The 21691-nt window shown below is 43.6% G+C and overlaps 2 protein-coding genes across 5 annotated transcripts in view; one reads left to right on the top strand and one right to left on the bottom strand.

Annotated features, from left to right (window-relative positions):
* Positions 1–8774, top strand: part of kmt2e (lysine (K)-specific methyltransferase 2E) — a 28178-nt gene extending 19404 nt beyond the window's left edge. The window contains exons 14-25 of one of the 4 annotated variants that reach the window (XM_041963765.1): positions 854–925; positions 1576–1761; positions 2005–2331; positions 2554–2853; positions 3186–3336; positions 3608–3834; positions 3928–3984; positions 4163–4708; positions 5126–5391; positions 5563–5642; positions 6283–6362; positions 6453–8774. In XM_041963765.1, coding sequence (XP_041819699.1) covers positions 854–925; positions 1576–1761; positions 2005–2331; positions 2554–2853; positions 3186–3336; positions 3608–3834; positions 3928–3984; positions 4163–4708; positions 5126–5391; positions 5563–5642; positions 6283–6362; positions 6453–7496 — 3336 coding nt within the window. In that variant the 3' untranslated portion in view covers positions 7497–8774. Of the gene's footprint in view, positions 1–853; positions 926–1575; positions 1762–2004; positions 2332–2532; positions 2854–3185; positions 3337–3607; positions 3835–3927; positions 3985–4162; positions 4709–5125; positions 5392–5562; positions 5643–6282; positions 6363–6452 lie in introns of all 4 variants that reach the window. The other 3 variants (XM_041963764.1, XM_041963767.1, XM_041963766.1) reach the window with 3 other exon arrangements.
* A 5422-nt stretch (positions 8775–14196) lies between these two features.
* Positions 14197–21691, bottom strand: part of lhfpl3 (LHFPL tetraspan subfamily member 3) — a 37942-nt gene continuing 30447 nt past the window's right edge. The window contains exons 2-3 of the mRNA XM_041964296.1: positions 16332–16591; positions 14197–14229 (exon numbers count right to left, since the gene is read on the bottom strand). Coding sequence (XP_041820230.1) covers positions 14197–14229; positions 16332–16591 — 293 coding nt within the window. The remainder of the gene's footprint in view (positions 14230–16331; positions 16592–21691) is intronic.

The raw sequence follows: 21691 nt of genomic DNA, 5'->3' as shown, positions 1-21691 counted from the left end.
CGGGGGAGATAGCATCGGTGTGTTGGCACGATATCCTGTCTACTTAAACAAAGGCCCCTATTATTTGAACAGGCAAACTTGCTGTTTGTGTAATGTCCCCCAACTGAGTATTTGCCTGTATAGACTTGTTTTGGTTTGCTTGAGGCATTTTGTGCCTGAAGTCTGTGATCTGTCTTTTACCTGGGAGACAAACTTTCCCTTAGAGACAGTAAAGTTGTTTTTATGTCCATCCGTTTGCTTGTGTGCCACTACTCTCATCCCTGAAGGTCGAGGAGGCGGTAGTCAAACCCAGGTGACATGGGTTGATAGGCAAAGTACACCCTGCTCAGGTCTCCAGTCAATAACGGTTCTGTAACAGAGACAGGCAGCCATACACACCTACAGGAAATTTAGAGTCACCAATTAGCTGAGGAAAGTAGTTTTTCTCCATTTGCACGTGTGTGTTTTGTTTATTTTTTTCCCCTGAATATTCAGAAATGGTGCTCAGAAAATGTTCCGTCGCCTGATGTATTATTCATCATTTCATGTTGTCTTCTGATTGGTTGGTTCATAGACGTGGGTTGTGGCAGTATCACCAAATCTCCGTATCCGTCATTAGTGGACGTGCCTCACAGTGCAATCTAGGTTCAACTTTTCGTATTAAAAGCCAAAGATTTTTACCGTATTCCCCTCATGATTGTCAGGCAGCCCAATATTGCACTGTTTAAAGACCCTTTAAACAGACCCCTTTTTCTACCAGTAGGAAATCAGGGAGTCTCAGGGAGTATTTTAGCTCTGTCCAGTGTTTTGTGAAGCTTTGTTAAGGGGGGACATGTCTCTTCTAAACTGGGCTGTCTCTTTATTGAACATTCAGGCCAGCCCAGTGGAGCAGTCCCATCTCCCTGTCGGGGCAGCTTCCAGCTGGAAGGGACTGAAACACAAGGAGGTAAACTTGACCCGTACATAGCCAACCCTACTCCACCCATCTACCAGCCTCACCACCCCCAAATCTCCCAGAGGTGACTGACTTACAAGCGTACTAACTGCCCCGTCTTCACAGACACCTGTCTTCAGCCTGACCTATACGGCAGTGTGTCTGTTGTTTCACTGTTTCGTGGTATGAATGTCTTTTCAAAGTGGTGTTCTGACCATTGGTGGAGCTCTCTGTTTGTTTTGTTTTGTTTTTTTAATTTGGTGGAGGTAGACCTGGGGAAATTTGTGGCACAAATATGCGCACAGGAACACATACAATGCTATTACAACCTCCTGGTATGTCAGGGATTAATTGTAAAGCAGTAGAAAATGCTGTATAAATACATTCCGCTTACACAACACAACATTTTTCCTGTTGCTCCTGTCTGACCTTTTGTCCTTTTTGTTTTGTCTAATTATTAAAGCGAGGGGTCACTTTCACACCTTTCTCTCCACTCGGCACTTTGTACTCAGCTAGATCGGCTTTCGCTGTGTAGCACACATTAACCTGTTGTATCGCTACCTCTGGAGCTCTGTGGGAGAGTAGTAGTCCACGGATTAATGCTTCTGCTCCCTGTTCCTCTTCATCACCCTCCTCCAAACCCCACTTCTGTTTTTCTGCAGACACGAGAGGAGAGGAAGATGGAGGCCATCCTGCAAGCCTTTGCCCGAATGGAGAAGAGGGAGAAACGGAGGGAGCAGGCCCTGGAAAGAATTGGTAGCATCAAGTCAGAGGTCGGGGGCCGCAGTGACATCAAGGAGGAGCCTCCAGCCACTCCAGAGACAGCAGATTCTCCAGCTGTCATGCAGGTGAGATCATGGACATAAAATAACCTGGACTAGACTGCAGAAGTCTGGTCCCTGTGTTTTCACATAGAATCTTTCTTTAAACATTGTATATGAGCAGTAACTGGCCACAAACAAAGCACTGATCAGATTTGGAAGAAATTTGTTTACGTTTATCGCCATAATCAGCATTTTTCAACTATCTATCAAAGACAAAATTTGTGACTGGAAGGCATGAACTTAAATACTCTACTGTCATTTTCATAGCCACTTCTGGAGGTAAAAGAGGAGCCAGGATTGAAGCCGGCCAAGGTCAAAGGCTCGAGAAACAGGAAAAGTTTCTCAAGGAACCGCACGCACATTGGCCAACAGCGCCGTCGAGCTCGCACCATCAGCACCTGTTCTGACTTACCCCCGGGCTCTCCAATTGAGTCTGTGGAGCCTCTGACCAACGAAGCCCCCGAAGGAGAGACACCCACTGCACCAGAGCCAGAGGCTATCACTTCCCAAGCACCGGACACCAGCCCTCCGCACAGCAGCTCACCTGCACCTGACAGAAACCGCACCGGGAGCAAGAACTTCAAAACTAAAAAGGTACGACCAGAGTTCTGTTTGTGTATGGGCAACAGCAGTGCCACCATTACTGAGCAACTGTGTGGTTGTTTTTATCAGGGTCTTACAACTTTGTTTTCATATCGAGCTACTTGTAAACAAAGATATTATCAATAGGTCATTTATTCAGGAAAATACACTCATAACACTATTTAATGTTTAATGTTAACATTTAATGTTCAGATCTCAAACTCTTTTCAACAGCACTTTGTGAGCGAGTGGGTAGGAGAGAAGCAGCAGGACCGTGGTGCAGTACGAACCCCAGAGCCGGCCCCAGAGAGGCCACTGAGAATAAGCAGTGACCCTGAAGTACTTGCCACACAGCTTAACGCCCTACCAGGCATGGCCTGCTCTCCACAGGTCTACAGCACGCCCAAACACTACGTCCGCTTCTCGTCCCCTTTCCTGGCAAACCGCAGCCCCACAACTCCCGGAGTCCCCACTGGGAGACGGCGGTCCAGAGAACTGCCAGAAATGCCGCCAACCACTGGCTCCTGCAAGAAGGTACAGAGTCCTGCTTTAGAAATAGTCCCGTTTGGCTTTGATACTTGTGGAAAAAATGTCCTTCCAGCCAGTTTTGGAAAGTCATGTGGCTCTGTCATCAGATTAGAAATTATTAAGATCTCCCAAGTTGACATTGCCTTTCCATCCGTCAGTCACTCTATGACTGCAAAAACGTTTTCCAGTATGTTTAACTCATTTGATCACCTCAAGTTCCCTGCAACTATGAAGGAAATTTCACTAGTATCAAAGGGGACAAGGCTGTCAGTAGCTGTTTTTTTTTTTTTTTTTTTAAGATACGTCCATTCTTACTGAACCTCTACTCTTTCTTACAGCGATGGTTGAAGCAGGCTTTAGAGGAGGAGGGCTCCACCAGCCCGGCCAGACGACCGAGCCTCCTCATGCCCTGTGAGGGTCCTCTCAGCCCCGCCATTAATGGAGACTCTGACAGCCCTCTACCTTACAATGGCACCTGCTCGCTACCAGGTAGGTCTTTGTGAGAGCTGTGCAGCCAGCACTCAGGTGCAGCATTAACCTGTCTGATCACTCAGATTTCAAAATGAGAACATAAGAAGACAAATACTTTTAAACTCAGTGTTCTTCAAGATTTAAGTTTCTAAAACGTGTAGAAAGAGCTAATGCTAGTCTATCTTTTTTCACCAGATTGTACCATTCGTTGAATCAAAATTACAAGTGCAAAACTGTATTGTATTGAATGAATGTTCAGTAAAAGCATGCACCATATTCCTTCCTCCAGAGTTGCCCACACCTTTGAAAAAGCGGCGGTTGAGTCCGTTAGATGCCTGTATGTCTGAGAGCTCGACACCCTACGGCTCCCCTTGTGCCACACCCACCAGGGCAGACCAATCGGAGACACCCGCAACACCCATCTTACTGGCTACCCCACCACGTCCCAGAACGGAGGAGCCAAGTACAGAGCCCCTGCCCAGCACCCCAACACAGACACTTAACACCCCTCTGGAAGTAAGGCTGGCTATGGGAAACCTCTTTGACATTACATGTTTGTTTACATGAGAAGGAGAACTGGAATGACTCAGTCTGTTCTTTGTTCTTCAGAGTGAATCTTCAGTGGAAAGCTCCCCAGAGGTCAGCCGGAAACCCAGTGTACAGGAGGTGAGTGAGTGAAGATCTAGGTTCAAAAATGGGATGCATTTTATTCTTTTCTTGTATGACTTGACAGTTGTTAAGAGGGCAAAGTGACCCTACTCCTCTTGTTGTGAAGATGGTGTAGGGTTGTAGGTTGCCTTTATTATAACAGTCCCCTGACGTTGATTCCGCCCTCCTTTCGTAGGCCGATCGTCCTCCTTCGTTGGTGTCCTCCCCCTGTGTCAGGGCTCCCAGTACAGACGGACTCCTGACAGAAGCCAAGGTGTCTGTTCCTGAGAGTCCGCAGCCTCCAGCTGCTGAGTCTGTGGACTGTGGAGAGGACAGAGCTGATGGTGGGGTCATAGAAGGTAGTAATGAGGCTTCCTCATCAGCAGAAACGTGTGCTTCCTCCTTTCCTGGCTGGATAAAAAGCCCAGACAGAGGCCCGACTGGACCAGCTGGCCTGAACTTCTCTCCAGTCAACTCAAACTTAAGGGACCTCACGCCCTCACACACCCTGGAGCCTCTGGCAGCTCCCTTTAGACCTGAAGCCGCAGCTGGAGCTGCAGCAGGGTCAACAGCAGGGGCGCCATCATTAGTTGGCTCTCAGGCCCCCTTCAGTGAAGGCCAGGGGCAGCTCTTCTACCCCTGCTCTGAGGATGGAGGTTCGCTGGGCTTCTCACGCTCTCTGAATGGGGATGGCAGTGGTGAGGGAGGAGGGTCAGCACAGAACCCCCCACAGAAGAAGAAGGTGAGCGAGCAGTGCTTCTAATATTTTACTGGCTTGTTCAGCTGTATTTTGCCTCTTAATCCTTAGAGCACTCTGTGTATGAGTTAAGTTGTAATACATGGTTTAGCTTAATAGCAGGAAAAAAATGGTTGGGACAAAATACAGACAAAATATGATGCACACTGTGAACAGAATGTGTCTGAGGAGAGTATGCAGTATAGAACAAGTGAGATAAATGAGAAAATCAAGATTTATGTGGGCCCATATTCGGTGTCACATCCGCTCTTCAGCAAGTGGATTTAATGATCTCAAGAGATGCATTGATTCAAGCTGCTCTTTGTGTCGGGAACTGTCCAAATGCTGCCCTCTGCTGGCTCAGCATAAGACATGCCGTTTGTTCATAAATAACATTCTGTTCCTGCTTTTGCGTCTTTTCAGGTTTCCCTGCTGGAATACAGGAAACGTCAGCGTGAAGCTCGTCGCAGCGGCTCCAAGACCGAGTGCAGCTCTCCCGTTTCCACCGTGCCGCCTTTGACTGTGGATGCCTTCCCTGTTGCGCTAGAGACGACCAGTGAACCTCTTCTACCCCCAGCTCCCACAGCTCTCTGCAACGCCAACACCACCGTTGTTAAAGAGCCCCAGACAAGTGAGGAGGCTGAGATGCAGGGAGAGAAAGGGGAGAAGGAAGTAGGAGAAGGACAGTGGTATGAACTACTAAAGCTACTATTTACTTAAAACATTAAGGACCCTTTGTTATTACTGTATCTAGTTGCCATACATTTAGTATTGTCAGTGCTTATTATAAGGCTTTAAAAAAAACCTGTGAAGTCCATTTCTGTTTGCAGAAATAACGTGTTTTTTATATTTCTTCTTAGGACGTCGTCCACATCTGTCGAGCAGGCCCGGGAACGCAGCTATCACAGAGCTCTGTTGCTCAGCAAAGACAAAGACACGGGTGAGAATGATGACTGTGGCTCTCCATCATATTCATTAAAGGAATAGTTCAACAGTTTGGGAAATAAACTTATTCACTCTATTACTGAGAGATAGATGAGAAAAGGTTCCACTCTGACTTATGTCCATTAAAGATAAAGCTGCAGCCAGTTAACTTAGCTTAACTTAGTATAAAGACTGGAAGCAAGGTGGTCTGTGGTTGATTACTTGGTCAGTAACCAAGAAAAAGTCAAGCAGGTAACCTCTCACTAAGCGTGATGTTTTTGTGTATTTGATATCTCAGTTTCTTAAAATCTGTCACAAACGTTGGACTCAAGGATGAATTAGATCTTGGTCGTCAAAATAAGCATATGAATGAGCTTCGGGGGGTTGTCTTTGCACCATGTGATGAAGCTCCGTATCAGTCCTCTGTACTCTTCTGTAAAAATAGTCTGCAAGTGAAGACAGCATGTTTCTCATGGGAAATTATTCATGTCATGTCAATATAGTGCTCACTTCCATTTGCAAAAAAATACACTAAATGCCTATTTTATTAAATTCCATTGAAGTCTTGACTGCATATATTATATAATTCTGGACAGACAAGGATGTTAACAACCACAAGGCAGTAATTCTAGTTTTACTGTTTTGCCCTCTTTCAGATGGTGAGACAGAAGGTGGTGATACACCTGCACTGAGAGACTGTCCATCTCCAAGTCTTCAAAAGACCCCAACCCACACAGTAAGTCAACATTACCAACATGAAGGAGATCTGACTCATCTCAGCTCGTTGTCAACAAGTATAGAACTTCTCCTCCGTCTTCCCTCGCAGCCCTGCTCTCCTGGTCCTCTTGCCCAGCCTCCCAGTCGGCCAGCGAAGGAGGATGACGGCGACAGTCAGCCTCGGACTCCAAATCCAACTAGCCAGCCACCGTGCAAGCCTACGGGAACGAAGTCTGCACCTCTGACCCCAACGAAGCTGCATCCCACTCCGTTACCCTCCTCTCCTGTCCACTACCCCGGACCTTCCCTCCTCCATTCCCCCAAGCCTCAGCCTCAGGGTTCTCCCTACCGCAGCCAGAGGGCGCTGTTCTCCACCCAGCCTCAAACCCAAACCCAGCCCCAGGCTCAGACTGGCCCAGCAACTTTCCCCCAGTATAACACACAGAGTGCTCCACCACCACCTCCCCCTCCTCCACCAGCACCGCCGGCCTCCACGGCATATTTTCCCAGCCAGAGTCCCTCTCCTGCTGGACCTTTCCCTGGGTTTAAACCTGCTGTCACACCCCCTTACCCTCCTGGTTCTCAGCCCCTAATGCAGACTCTTCCCCACAGCGTGCACTATCAGAGCTCAGCTGCTCCTCCGCCCCCTCCACCTCCACCCCCGCACCCGATGCCTGGCCCCGCCCTGCTGCACGTCAACCTGCAGCCTCCTCCCATCCAGCAGCACCAGCTCATGCTGACCTCTGCTCCTCCTCCACCTCCTCCCCCACAGGGCCAGACCTCCCAGCAGCAGCAGCAGCCTCCTGCTGGCAGCACCCTCCTATCACTCACCCCTCCTCCGCCTCCTCCTCCACCTCCACCTGCCCCCTCGACCAATGCCCCGATGCAGGCCCACCACTTTCAGAACTTAGGGGGTTTTCAGCCAGCGTTGCTGCACCCGGGTGCCTCCGCCAACCCTTCAGTAAACCCATCCACATACCCCCCACCCCTTCAGCAGACTGGACTGCCTCCACCTCCCCCTCCTCCTCCCCAACAGACTCAACAAGGCCAGGCCCAGGCCGCTGCCTCCCAGATGCCTTCTGGGACTCGTGGAGCTCCTGCGTCCTCGACCCCCTTCCACAGCTCGGGGTACCTGAGCACAGGGTGGCACTGACGGCCCTCTCTGCTGTCTGCCCCCAGCAGCCTCTGAGAACTCAGCCTGAGAGGGGCGTGTATCATACGCTGTAGATATGTTTTCTATGTACCTGAACACATGGCCAGTGGAAAAACAGCTGATTGTGGGATAAAAGGATACTTTTTGAAAAAAACAGGACAGAAAAATTTTAGAAAAAAGGAAAGTGAAATAATCTTCAAGACAAACTGTACAAAATGAAGATGGACGATCCCCCGGTGCTCATAGCCCTCTCTCTCTGGCCTCCTTTTGTTTTTATATATCCTTCCTGTGATGGAGAGTAAAGCTCTCTGTTCTGTGTCTTGTTTGGACTCCAGTTGTAACGCCCCGCACTTTGTTTATCGATGGACATTCCAGCCTATAACCCCCTCCCCCCTTCCTCCTCCTCCTCTGTCAGTTATTCCTTTTACTTCCTCTTCTCTCTCATCTGTTGTCGGCTCTCTACACCATTTATTTGTTTTAATCTAGTGGCTCATTATAGCAAAGAGAAAGCTTTTTGTATAGAGAAAAAAAACACAATTATTTTTTTTATTCCTCTGTCTAACAACAAATATCTGTTCACCGCTGCAGATTCAGAAAAGACCCATTTCTGGGAGCCTGCCTCACCGCCCTGGGAGGCTGCACTCTGTGTGCGTGCGTGCGTGCGTGCGCGCGCGTGAGTGTGTGTGCGCGCGTGAGTGTGTGTGCGTGTGCGTGTGCGTGCGCGTGTGTGCGCGTGTGTGTGCGCGTGTGTGTGCGCGTGTGTGTGCGCGTGTGTGCGCGTGCTTGCGTCTGTGCGCGTGTGTGTGCGCGCGTGAGAGAGATTTCGTGTAATGAGTGCTTGTAATCTTCAGAGGTAGGCAGAGTGGACTTGCCCACAGGTAGGACATTAGCGGTTTATTTTTGAATATCAATGGTTATTTGTAGAAAGTGTAATTTAATGTATAGGTGGTTACTCCAGCTTTCACCAGGAACAGGTTGTAAATATTCGCTTCTTTTCTTTTCTATGCTTGTACAATTCGCTCCCATCCCATTTTGAAATATGGTTGTACATATGAACGCTCTTCTTGGCAAAGCTGAATGTTTTTGTGACTGTAGCATTATTTTTATTTTATTTTTTTCTCCCTCTGGACTCTTCAACTTTTGTCTTTTTTATTATTTGTGTGTGTGAGTGTATGTTTGTGTGGAGGGGAGAGACTCACAGACACTGCACTGGTTGGCTATTTTCATGGTTCATTATAATAAATCACTGTAATGACAGTTTTATACAACTTGTCGTGACATGTGTGTCTGGGAGCATTTGTGCTGGCGTGTCCGCTGCCAACTTCTTTGAAAAATATATATATCTGGTCGGCATTCTGCCTTCAGGAGAGAAGACGGAGAAACCAAGGACAGTAGAGAGCTTCTGCTGCAGAGATATACCTGTGAGAAGTTGTGTTCAGGAACAGCAAATCTGTAGTTGATATCCCAAACATTTATAAATCCATAAAACAATGTGTACAAAAAGCAGAAAAACACCTGCACACCGCTACATCATTCCCAAGTGTTGTGTTGTCGCTCACAGACAGAAGAAGTTTTCAAGTTCATGTGAGTTATAAGACTTGGGAACGAGACAGCAGTGTGTATCGTACAGGTTAAAGAGCAATAATCACCCTGGAACGTTGGTTTATTGCATGAATAATGCAAGGATACATCAAAGTGAAGGGAATAGTAACGAGAACAGAGAAGAAGGCAGGAGGAAGAGTTTCAGTAACAGCTGACAGTCACTGTTGGAAAAACCTGAAATAGAAGCATGTGAAGTACGCTGACACTACATAACCGGGTCAGGTTTGGAGCTTCAGATGGCCACATTAGAGCTGAAACATCTAGTCTCTGATCAGCGGTCAATTGAAGTCTTTTTAAAGCAAAAAAAAACCACATTCTCTGGTTGTAGCTCCTCAATTGTGAGGATTTGATTTTGGTCAGACAAAAGAACTTCTGGCAGATTTTGACATTTAAAGACTCAAAGTGATCTGATTAATGGATAATGAAAAAAGAATCGTTAGCTGCAGCCCACAGCCACCACTTCTGTGTATGGTGTTAGCGGTGCAGCCTTAGGGATGACTCCGTCTGTCAGTGAGCGCGACGCTAACTTTAGCACACATTTATTCAGCTCAGGGTGCAGCTAAACATGATGGTAACTGAGTCTGAGATGTCCTAAAATGGCCACTGTTCAGACAAAAGCATCTTTGGTTTTAGGTGACAACGTGGCCTTTTCCCTGGTAGCTCTCTGTCTGATCCTGACGCTTCCTGCCTGATTAGTGTTTGTAATGTATTCACAAAGTTGCCCCTTATTTTTAACTCTCAGTATCGTTCTCTGGTCTGTGAGCACTACAACTTCAGGGCCACTAGAATGTAGCTGTTGTCTTTGTTCATACAAAATTACCGACACCTTGATGCCTGATCTGACAAAGAGACCGATTCTCCTGTAAGACGCTGCACAGCCCCCCGTCGGCTGCTGGGATTCATGCGAGCAGATGGTCTGGTACACCTCCACCTTTGATCCAGGAGCCTGTGTGTATGTCAAAGCTGATGTCTCCATCTTGGCCGGCGTTGGTCAGTCCACTGGGTCCTTGATGATTACAATGTCGCTCCTGCCCTTCACTGTAACGAGGACAAGCATCACAACCACCGTGTGACGTCTTTGTCCATTTGGCAGCAGCTGCAGCTCTGCCATCCAGAACAGTAAAGTCTGGTACACAGTCTCAGCTTCACGTAAGGTTAGAGTTTAGAGTCATTCATGAAACAAAACCCTATCTTGTGCCTTATAATACAACATGTGCTTCATAAGGTTTGGATCCTCTCTGATTAGCTAAATAAATTTCTTACTTACCATGGTCAAACCTGAAATTATTAAAGATACTTCAATTATTTTTGAAGTTAATAGAGTTAAATGTCACGTACTCGTAGATTTAGAATGAGCTCACACTTGAGAGGTGGAAAATTCAAAATCTCCCAAATATGAAGAATTATTAAAGTAACACACAACTAATTTCCAAAGAAAAGGGAAGAGTAAATGAAAACAGCTGCACTTGAAACTTATTCTCTTTTTTTCTCATACTAGCACTGAAATTTTTTAATTAGTACAAGTAAAATTAACAGTATGTGGACACCTGAACATTGCACCCACATCAATTGTTAAAACCACCAGCTTTAGTCTGCTGCTGCTCCAGCCTCCGCTCTTCTGGTTTTAGGCTTTCCACCAGATTTTGGATCCTGGCTGCAGGGATTTGCTGCCATCCTTAGTGAGGTCCGATGATGGGCGATGAGGCCTTGTTCCCAGTCTGTGTTCCAGTTCATCCCAAAGGAACTGGATGGGGTTGAGGTCATGGCTCTGTGCACACCAGTCAGGTTCTTTTACACAGAACTGGTAAAACCATTCTCTTTGAGCTGGAATCCCCCAAACTGTCCCCACAAGGTTGGAGGTATAGTGTTGTTTAAAATAGTGGTTCCTAGTGGTCCCAGTTTGTGGGTCTTGTGTCTGTGCATTAGCGTTACATTCTTATCACAGAGCTGTTTGTTCAAAGGATAAACACTCCCTGATGTTTCCCCATTCAATCAAAGATGGTAGCAAGTGGCTACCTAGATCGGAAGAGCGGTAACTTTAATGGGTCAAAAATCTTTTTTTTTTTTTTTTTTACTCATCCGTACGGTTATAAGAAGAAAAAAGTTTTGTTAAATGATCTTGTTGGTAATCAGAGACTTAATTTTTAGAAAAACTGATATGCATACCTCTGTGGCTCAAATGTAAAGGCAGTTTATGAGAGGCACACACTGGGACTAACCTTTCCGTACACATTTAATATGTACGAGTCAGTACCCATCAAACCAAAGCTGATTTTCCCCGACTAAAAAAGCTTCTTTTAAATAGTTTTAGGGATCTGAAAGGGAATTAATAGAGAAAAACTCATGAAAAGCAGCCCCAGACCAAACATGACAAAAAATATGTAGACATATGTACATCATGTGTGGTTAAAAAAAAAATCTGATGTCATTCAAATAAAAGTCATTTTAGCTCTTTAAACTCAAAATAAGTGTCTCATCCTTTAGTAAATCTGGTGGGTCATTTTTTATTATGTCTCACACTTTGATTCCACATTAGAAGTAATTCAAGAACTCGAGAACAATGAGTTGTTTTGGTTGTTGGGAGTATTAGCCTGTATGTTAGCTTTGTAAGACGAACAGGATTCCTTCAGCTAGACACGGTTAACACCTCGCTAAAGTAACAGGGATGATATTAAAAGACGCACATCCACAAGGATAATGTTGCTGTGTGACACTTGAAACTATCCTAGTCTGTGTGAAGTGTTCAAGGAATAGTGTTTTTGGGAAATACACTTATTAGCTTTCTGGCTGGTAGTTAGCACTAGCCTGCTGAGCCAGTTGATACCACTCTAATCCTTGTCCAACTGTTAGCCGATTAGCTTAGGTAGCGCAAATAGAAAAGGGGGGAAACAGCCAGCCTGGCTCTGTCAAATGGTAATAAAATCCATCTATGCACACCTCTAAAGCTCACTAATGAATAAATTATGTCACGTTTGTTTAATCCGTGCAAAAAGTGAATCGTAACAACAACAATTTGTCACTTTTACAGAGGTTAGCTATGTGCCAGACTATTTCTTGGCTAGCAAGTCCAGAAACATAAACCCCTCATTAAACGACTAATTATCATTTTTACGCTTCAGTGTTTGTACAGTTTCACAAATGTGGTATATCGATTGGTGGGATTCAGAGTTGCTTAGGTGGATTTTGTTAGCTATACAGATAGAGCCAGGCTAGCTGCTTCCCACTATCCGTGTTTGTGCTAGCTTAAGCTAAACTAGCCTGCTGCTGGTTGGACAGATATGGATGATATCATTCTTATTATCTAGCTAATGCTAACTCTCTGCCAGAAAGCGAATAAGCATATCTCCTAAAATGTTTTGCTTTAAAACTGTTTCAATCTGAGTTCAATCCTCGTGTTTAGCTAGCTAGCTATCTCTCTTAGCTGGAAGAATGACAGGAATCTAAGAGATACAGACAAACAAATCAATTCACGTCCAGTTTAGCTTTTCTTTCGCCCCTGTCGTGCTCCACAATACTGTCAGATTACAATATACTGTATGGCACACACTAATAATGGTCCAATAGCCTGACATTTCAAAGTTTACATTTCAAAGTCAAGACAAAGTACAGGGACATAATCAACATATAGCTATACACAGATTATAGACTTGATACAACTGTTTTCTCATATTTAGTATTTCTTTTGCAAAGCTGTCACCAGCAAAACCTCTAATTAACTACCTTTTGATTCTATCACATCAAACATTGAATTATAACAAAACAGTACTGTTCTCTCTGTTTGTTTATCCGGCCTATAATTTCCTTCAGTCCTCACTTTGCTGAGAGCACTCTCCTTTAAATCAAAGGTCAAACAGTGTCAAAGCCAAACTCCTTAGCGAGGAGTTTGTTGACTTGATAAGAAAGAAGATCTGACAGCTTTGACCTCAAGTCTGTTAAGTCCTTATTTGTGTCGGTCAAAGTCTGGATAATTTGTTTTGATTTGATTCGATCTGAGCGGCTGTCACTCAGCGGTGTTTGTCCAGCGAGTATCCTGGAGCTGAATTACCACATGAAGAGTCTTTTTGATATTTTCTGCAGCTGAACCTGTGCACATCCGTCCGTCCATCCTTTCCCACATCCACACGGAGAACATTTCAGTTTGAACAGCTCAGGTGAGATGGCGCAGTGACACGAACCAACACAGGTAAACTTTGAGAAAGTCTTATTGAGAATTCATCCTGCAAAAGGAAGCAGTTTGAGATGAGTGAAGGCTATTTTACAGGGGTGAGCTTTCAGAGAGGCGTCCTGGTCTGACAAGGCTGAGGTTGTGTGGCCTATTCCAGAGACCTCCTCTTCTTCTTCTTCTTTGATCTGTTCTTTCCCCACACATCAGCTCTGCATCCCAGCCACAGGTTGGACCAGGAGAGGGAAGCTGGATCCTGAAGTAACATCAAGTCTAGGCGGTAAGACCTGCAGGCAAGAAGAAAAATAATGTAAAAACTGCAGAATTCATGGAGGAATAATGGAGAATGGCCATAGATCAGTAGTTTGCACTACATCTAATTGATATAACCAATAAATAAGCCTCAAATGAGTTTTAATTTAATTTAATTTAATTTTATTCACTCTATTAATCCCAAACTGGAAAATTATTCTCTGCATTTGCTTTGTGTGGTATTCTGTGCTTTTCATTTAAAATCTTCACTCCCACATCATCTAGTTCTTGTACAAATCAACGTCTACAGTGTGCTTTTAAAAATAAACACACTCTTTTGCTTTTAAACACTGATTATTCTTCTAAAAATGTAGTGCAAAAGCATCCATGTGGACACGAGGAGTTGACATTCTGAAATGAAACATTAATTACTCATGATGTGATTTTAAGGCTGATTCTGACATTTTCTTTCATAACATATTTGACCTTTTTTATGGTTTTCAAGATTTTTAAGGAAATAAAGGGATAAAACTGGATACAAAGTGAGTTGTAAACGGAACAATTTTAAGAAAACGTGATTTTTGCTTGACAGGTACAGTGGAAGTAGCATGAAGTAAAAGACTGACGTTACAGACATTAAACTCAGACATGATCCTTACCTGTGCCTGTGTGACTGCTCTACCATTACCAGATGCTATATGGCGTTATTGCCGCTCTCTGTGGGGAAACACGCAGAAACCAGTTCAGTGCGGACAGGATACAACAATTCTGACATTTTCTAACCAGCAGGTGGCAGCATGACATAAACCTTCTCCTCTAAAGGAGCTACAGCTGGTGAAGTGAAGCTCCCCCCCAGATGTTTCTAACGTGGACAGGTGTCACTATCCATCCTCCTCAGTGACAAGACAAGAAAACATCCCATTTAAACTTCATCTGTTGTTCGATGAATCCCCAAACTTTTCACTTTCTCTCTCATATTTCATGTTCATCTGCTCCTCTTTCTCTCTCCGCCTCCTCCTCGGCTCATTATCCCCCTCTCTCTCTCGTCCTTCCTCTCCGGTCTCTCCGGTTGATAATGGCTTCTTCCTCCCAGTCTTTTTGCTTATACGAGCTAACAGGCGACTGTGTCCCGGCTGATAGGGTGGCTGTGATTCATTTAGACAAGCTGGCAGCAAGCTGTGTAAACAGCCATTAGTAATTCATGACTCTGTCCAGCATCCCCAGGCTTCAATTAACCCTTGCTATTGGTGCAGTCTTCCTCTCAGTCACCCATCTCTCTCTCCCTCTGCCTCTTCTCTCATTGCTTTTCATCTCTGTCCTCCTTCATCTGTATTCTCCTCTTCTTCCTGCCTCCTCACTGTTTAAATCATTCTCTTTGGTTCAGAGTGCAGTTGTCATCTCGCCCAATCAGGAAAGAAAAACCTCATTGGTAAGAAAGGCGAGCCAAAGCAGCCGAGCCGGTTGTACACGCCATCCATTTAATTTATGCAAATTAATAACCTGAGCATGGGAAATTCTGCAAGGAAATCTTAAAGTAAATAAGGAACATTTTTAATATCAAGCAGCCGATGGGACGTGTGGTGTGGCATCAGGAATTAGACAGTGTCTTTGGTGTCTTATTATTGTATTCAGCTTTAATGGAAAAGCCAATTAAGCAGGAGTCACAAATGTAATGTCCTCAGACAAAAAACAAGACGCTCGCTTTGACTTTGCTCGGACTCGAGCCTCGTGATTTAAAAGACTTATGATACGCTCCCCAAGCCAAAAGTGGAATAAAATCTTGGCTGGACTGTCAGGCGAGCATTTAAATTGATTTTTTAATAAGGTTAGCGGCACTTGCTTTGTTTTGTTTTGAAAGTAGCCTGGATCTCATTTCAGGTGTAATTGCACAGCGTTTTGTTTTTGTTGTATACCAAACTGGCTCTGTTAAAGTTCTCCATGAATCACCATGAAATGGGTTTTGAAAAGTAAAAAATGCACTATTAGGTATTTGGTGTTTCCCTTTTGAGGAGGAAATGGAGTCAAATCTGGTGCAGAAAGTGTTATGGCTTGGGTGAGTGTCAAGACTACGGCTATAACAATTAACTTATTTTTAGCATTTAACAATGTTGTCCTCTTAGGTTCATACATTTGAACAACTTTTAGAGGCCTGAGGTGGTGAAACGATCCAGCATCTCACAGTTAAAAAGAAAAGATTAGAAAAAAGTCAGCAAAAATCCCTAGAATTTGTGTCATTTATTTCCAGTCTCGCTAATCGGATTTTTGATCCAGTGATCAAGCGTCACTGTTATTTCAGCTTTTGCAAAATTCATTTGCAAGATGGTTTTGGGAGCTTGTGAATGCATTTTCCTGATGTTACAGTCTAAACATTTATTGGACTAATAGAAAGAATAATTAACAGATTAATTGATTGTGAAAATAGAGAAACAGAGTTGTGACGTCTCGGCTACACAGCATGGACAAAAGTATGTGGACACCTGGATATTAGACCCATATTTGATGATGAGTATGAGGTATTTTGCTGGTTGCAGGGATTTGCTCCCATTCAGTTGCAGGAGCATTAGCAAGGTCCAACACTGATGTTGGGTGTTAAGGTTGCTTGCAGTTCCAGTTCCAGGTTTCGGGATGATAGGGTTCAGGTCAGGGCTCTGTGCAGGCCAATCAAGTTCAAGCACCAAAATGTGAGAGGCATTGCTTCAGGGACTTGGCTTTGTGCATGAGGCCACAAAAGGTGTCCTCAGATGCACATTATCATCTAAAATATCCCTGTATGCTGTACTGTAAGATTTCCCTGACGTGCACTGCCTGTGTCTACCCACTATGAACCGTGAAGGCATTATCCTCTTACTGTCTCCCAGCAGCTCCTCAGACATCAGACTGTCCTGACGGTTTCCCAGGACGAAGGCCAGGAAGGAGAGGATGAGAGCGTCCATGATGCCCATGATGGCGAGGATGTAGGCCCAGCGCACCGAGCAGGCCCCCAGCGTGTACTTATCAGTCTGCTCGCCACACATCCGCTTCACCTCGTCGCTGTCCCAGCCGTCTGGGTAGATCATGCAGCCCAGAATCAGACATGTACCTGGATCAGGAAGAGAGAAAGATGGGTTAGTGTTTAAGTGCTTAACTGGCTACCAAGACAGGACTTTATGTTGGATTTGAGTCACTCTGTAAACCTGAACCTATAAAACATGCAGAAGTATAACAGTGTGTGCAGTACTCAGTGTGAAAACAGTGTGCTCAGGGGGGGTGTTATAGGGTTTTTATTTACACTTAAGCTTGAAATATAGTTAATGAAATGCAAATTCATACAGGCTATGCTAACAGAGGGTCTAAATCTTATCAGCAGACACAAAGGAGAACCAAGATCAAATTATGTTTGACCAAAAATATAATTCTATTTATCGTTTGTTTATGATGATCATGGCTTACTCAACTGAGTGCAAATGGTGTAAAGACACATGAAAGAAGTGTGCACACATACTGTGATTTCCAAGCAGGGGCACATGGAAAGCTCAACTAATTAATTCGACTAACTCAACTATTGATTGAGACAGAAACTGCATCCAACATTTGTCTTAAGTAGGAAAATAAATGCAAAAGTGAAATAGGATTACAAATTGGACTGATGCTGAATTTACAATAACTAATAAGCCCCGTCAGCCTGAGTCAATCGTACATTAACACCTTGTATTTGAAAAATTAGCAGCCAAGCATTAAAGTATAATAAGCCTTGTTTCCCAAAAGTAATGGATAAATGGTTGAATAGATGACTAAAGGAATCAGTTACAACTTAGCTTAACGTAATGGATCACCGTTTTAGTTTTGATAAAAATAATGGATAGTTAGCTAAAAAATAGCAGTAATGGATAAATGGCTGGAACATCCAACCACTCCAAGTGGTAGTATTATTATTATTATTAGTATTATAATTATTAAGTAGTATTATGGATGGAGATTCGACAAAAACAACCCAAGCATTGACAATTCAGTTATGAGTCATGTAGCATAACCTGAAAAAGTATTGTAACAATATGAACTTTTATATAACTAACAGTTAAATAAGATCTAGTTCATAATTCACTCATAAGAGCATATCTGGAAGATGACAGTGGGGCTGATGAAGGGATGTTTGAGTTAATGTGACACAGCCGAGGGAGTCAACAAAACAAGCCGGGAACCACAACGAGAGCAAAAAAAGACAAGAAAACCCTGCCTGGAAGTTGGAGACTGCATAGAAAAGAGAAAGAGAAGAAGAACTAATGGAGGACGAGGAAAGGAGGCAACAGGGACAACAAGGAGGCAGGAAGAGAGAATCTGTTAGCGCATGTCACAGCACCATGTGGTGAGTCGGCTGTCTTCATTAGCCGTCTGCTGCACGGCTGACAATGACCGACTGAGCTGTTAGAGAGCAGAGTCATCTAACGACACTTGTGCTGGCAGTGGGGAGCTGTTTTCACATTCACACTCACACACAGCCGGTCCAGGCAATCAAAGGATTTACGAGTCTGAGAGGTCTCCATTTATTTGTTGACAGTACTGCCAAAAGCTAAACTTGAATGTCATTTGAGTTTTTGGATAGATGTTTGGAGGTGAAGACTTCCACCTCAGAGAGATTTTGCTGTTTCTGTCCTGATAACAATCCATTTCCCTGACCCCTCAGTGTGCCAGTAATTATAAACCCATCCTGTGCAGCCAAGAAATGCACAGAAATTCACAAACTTTATTTAAAATACAAGTGAGGATCCCAAAGTTTCCAAAGATACCGGCTCGGCCTATGGGAAGCTGAGTTTTGGGGGAAAGGTGTATAAAATAATGCTCAAGAGAATATTTCCTGGAATATTTTGATGGAATGGTGCAGCCATATAAATATTTCAACATTTTAAAGCTTCAAATGAAGAACTGGAACAAGCTGAGAGAGAATATAAATGATACTGTCCGATAGAGTGGAATGAGATAAACCTTTAAACCTTAAAGCTGCAAATGAAATTATAAACTATGGGATTATATATAAGTATAGTACTAAGCAGTTATAGGAATCAAAATAACATGCCTGATGTGCACTTTTTCTCTATTCTCCCTGCAACAAAAAGCACTACTGAGCCAAAATAAGACAGTTCAATATATATTTCAGGCAGTGGTGGAGAAAGTACGCTGTATTCAGATCATTTAGAAGTCAAAGTACTAATAACACGATGTGAAAATACTCTGTTCCAAGTAAAAGTCCTTCACTGAAAGTTAAAGAGTGTAATTATAATTAGGAAAATGTACTTGTAAGTTTTACATGCAGAAAAATGGCCGCTGTGCCTGGTATATACTACATCATTAAATTATTATTTCTCATGCATTAATATAAAAGCAGGATTTTACTGCTGTGGTTTGTTGAGGCAGGTCATTTTCTAATTATTTTGTACAAGACTGAATCTAATTATTATTTTCATTATGATTAAATCTGCTGATTATTTTTCAATTAATTGTTTCTCATGTCAAAATTCACCTTCACAATTCTAATTTGGTCCAACCAACAGCACTTTTTTGCATGAAAAATGAACCAATTATTAAAATACTTGCCAATTTCTGCCCATTGATAAATTGATTGATAGTTTCAGCATCACTTGTTGCTGCAATTTATAACAAAACATCCTATTTTTGTGTGTTTGTGTGCCTTTTGTGTGCTTTGCATGAAAAATGAGTTCAGTGTGGAGTAAATACGCTTAGTTATACTCCACCGCTGCATTCAGGGTCCTCAGGAGTTTAGAAACACAAAGGTGTGTGTGTGTGTGTGTGTGTGCATCAGGTTAGCACACTAATGTGAGCTGCCAGCAGATTAAGCAAACGTATAATCTCCGGAAATGTCAGAGACTCGTGTCCCTCCCTCCCTGCACTCCCCTTTCTTATCTCACCCCCCTTGCTCTCTTTGTGGCCACCTTAATGAGAAGTGATGGTACAGTAGTGACACAGAGATCTTCATAAACAGTCTGTGATAGAGACACGGGATGATGAGAGCGAGTCAGGGTGAGTCACGGCTGCTCATGTCTTCAGTACAACCAGTCATCCCTCTCACCATTGTACCAATAACAGCAGCTACAAGCTACCGTAATAATAACCAGTATTGATGTAAAAGTGCCCTAATCCATATCCTACGCCTGCATTTCCCAGGAGGCACTGAGTCTATTGACTTTCCTGCAGCCTTCCTGAATTTGGAGATCAATTTTCTCAGAGCAAAGAGGGAAAAGCAGTTTAAAGCAGCAGCGTGTTGTTGTAAATACATTTCTTCATATTATTCTTATTAGACTCAACATGTTTACTATAACAAATGCATTTTTTTTGACTGACTGCTGCGTTTTGTGATGCAGGTGCAGAGTTGTTTGTTTGCCATATGAGTCAGATCCGAGTGACTGACTTACAGTATTCTCCAAACCCACTCAGACTCAGCCTGTGATCATGACATCAACAATTTCCGGGCCAAATTCGCCAAATTCACCGTGCCAAACCCCTCGCCGCCAAAAGCAAAGCTTGAACGAAAGCAGAATGTAATCTGTGAAATTCACAAGGAAACATTTGGTGTTTCTGTGTTGAGAGTGAAAAGAGGTTTTTGGTTCTTTTCCAGCACTGCTTCGATTTCTTCCTGTGGTCCAAACGGAAACATACACAGTGATAAAAACAAAGCGACGCCGCTCACACACACATACTGACATGAGAGTAGAACAGCTGCACTCACACAGACAATAACTCACAGTAGAATATTACACCAGATAGAACATGAGAGGACAAACGCAGACCAGCAGTGCTACAACAATCAGTATTTACATTACGGCTTTTTAGCTGCATGTCTGAATATCTCAACACCTACTGGATGGATTGCCATTAAATCTGTGTTCATGTCCCCCTGGGGATGAATTGCAACAACTTCACTGATCCCCTGACTTTGCATCTGGCGCCATCATTGGGTCAAAATCTCAGTTTGCCCAACACTCACCTGCAAAACTCCACTGCAGTTTGTGTTAAATTAGTTTTCATGCAAAACACACTAAACTAAGGTGGTGAACATGTTGAACATTATTCCTGCTAAACATCAGCATGTTAGCGTCGTCATTGTTGGCATGCTGACTTTAGCATTCAGCTCAAGGCCGAGTACAGCCTCAGAGAGATGCTAGCTTGGCTCTCGGTCTTATTTAAATGAATGAAAAAGTGGATTTCTCTTCTCTTACTATGTTTATTGTGAGTAAAGCAAACTCCTAAAATATGAAATCCTACTTGGCAATGAACTTGTTCCAGATTCTGATTCTGAAAACACTGCATTAACCAGCTTTTATAACCTGTTTTTATAGTTTTTGGGTACAAATTTGCCCACTACAAACACACAAAGCTTGAAAGAAGCAACTGAGGAATGTGTGAGATTCATAAGAAAATACTTGCTGTGTCTCTGCAGACAGTGAAAAAGTGATTGTCAACAAGGCTGGGGTGACTATTTTGGTGCATTGCCAGGACTGCTTAATACTTGTGAAGCTCTAACAAACCAGTTAACCCTCAAACGTCTTTTAAAGTATAATGTAAGGATGTCGTCATTTTAATATGTGACTCTTCTGAGCTTTAGGAAATGTTAAACTTTAAACATGTCTTCTGCTGTATATTAGTGCAGATTTCCTTTATGCATATTAGAGGATTTGGTACAGAGCACACAGTTCTCTCCTGTGTAAACAACCTGCTCCTGCAGGCTTTTCAGCTGTAATATTAATAGAATGAGTTGAACCGCATGCTGTCTCAACGGCAAATCTTAAATCTCCCACAGAGCTGGAGTCAAAGAGAAACACAGGAGATCAAAGAGACAGCGGGTTTGTCTTTCTGACTCTCATCTGAATGCCTGAAGATGTCCATCTCTGTGCTGCGCTGGCTCAGTTTTTAGCTTCCAGTAGGTGCAGGTTTGATGCCACAAAAGCAAAGTGTATGTGCACCCAAAGCTAAACATGCACTCCTCAGTCTTTGCATGCTTTTGCATAAAAGTACAAAAGAAACGAGATGTAAATCCCACTCCTCACTGGCTGATCTCATCATCATCCTTTCAGCTGCTATCTTCTATACATGAACGATTCCTGCAAAAACACTTTTTTCCTGTTTGCAATCTAATCTTTTAGCGTCAGTAGACATGTAATTTTTTTTTCTGTTGTCATCAGCAAAGCTG

The sequence above is a fragment of the Chelmon rostratus genome, chromosome 22 (genome assembly GCF_017976325.1).
Source record: "Chelmon rostratus isolate fCheRos1 chromosome 22, fCheRos1.pri, whole genome shotgun sequence".
NCBI classification, from domain to species: domain Eukaryota; kingdom Metazoa; phylum Chordata; class Actinopteri; order Chaetodontiformes; family Chaetodontidae; genus Chelmon; species Chelmon rostratus.
The sequence above is the reverse complement of the archived record's forward strand: the minus strand, read 5'-3'. Positions and strand labels throughout refer to the sequence as shown.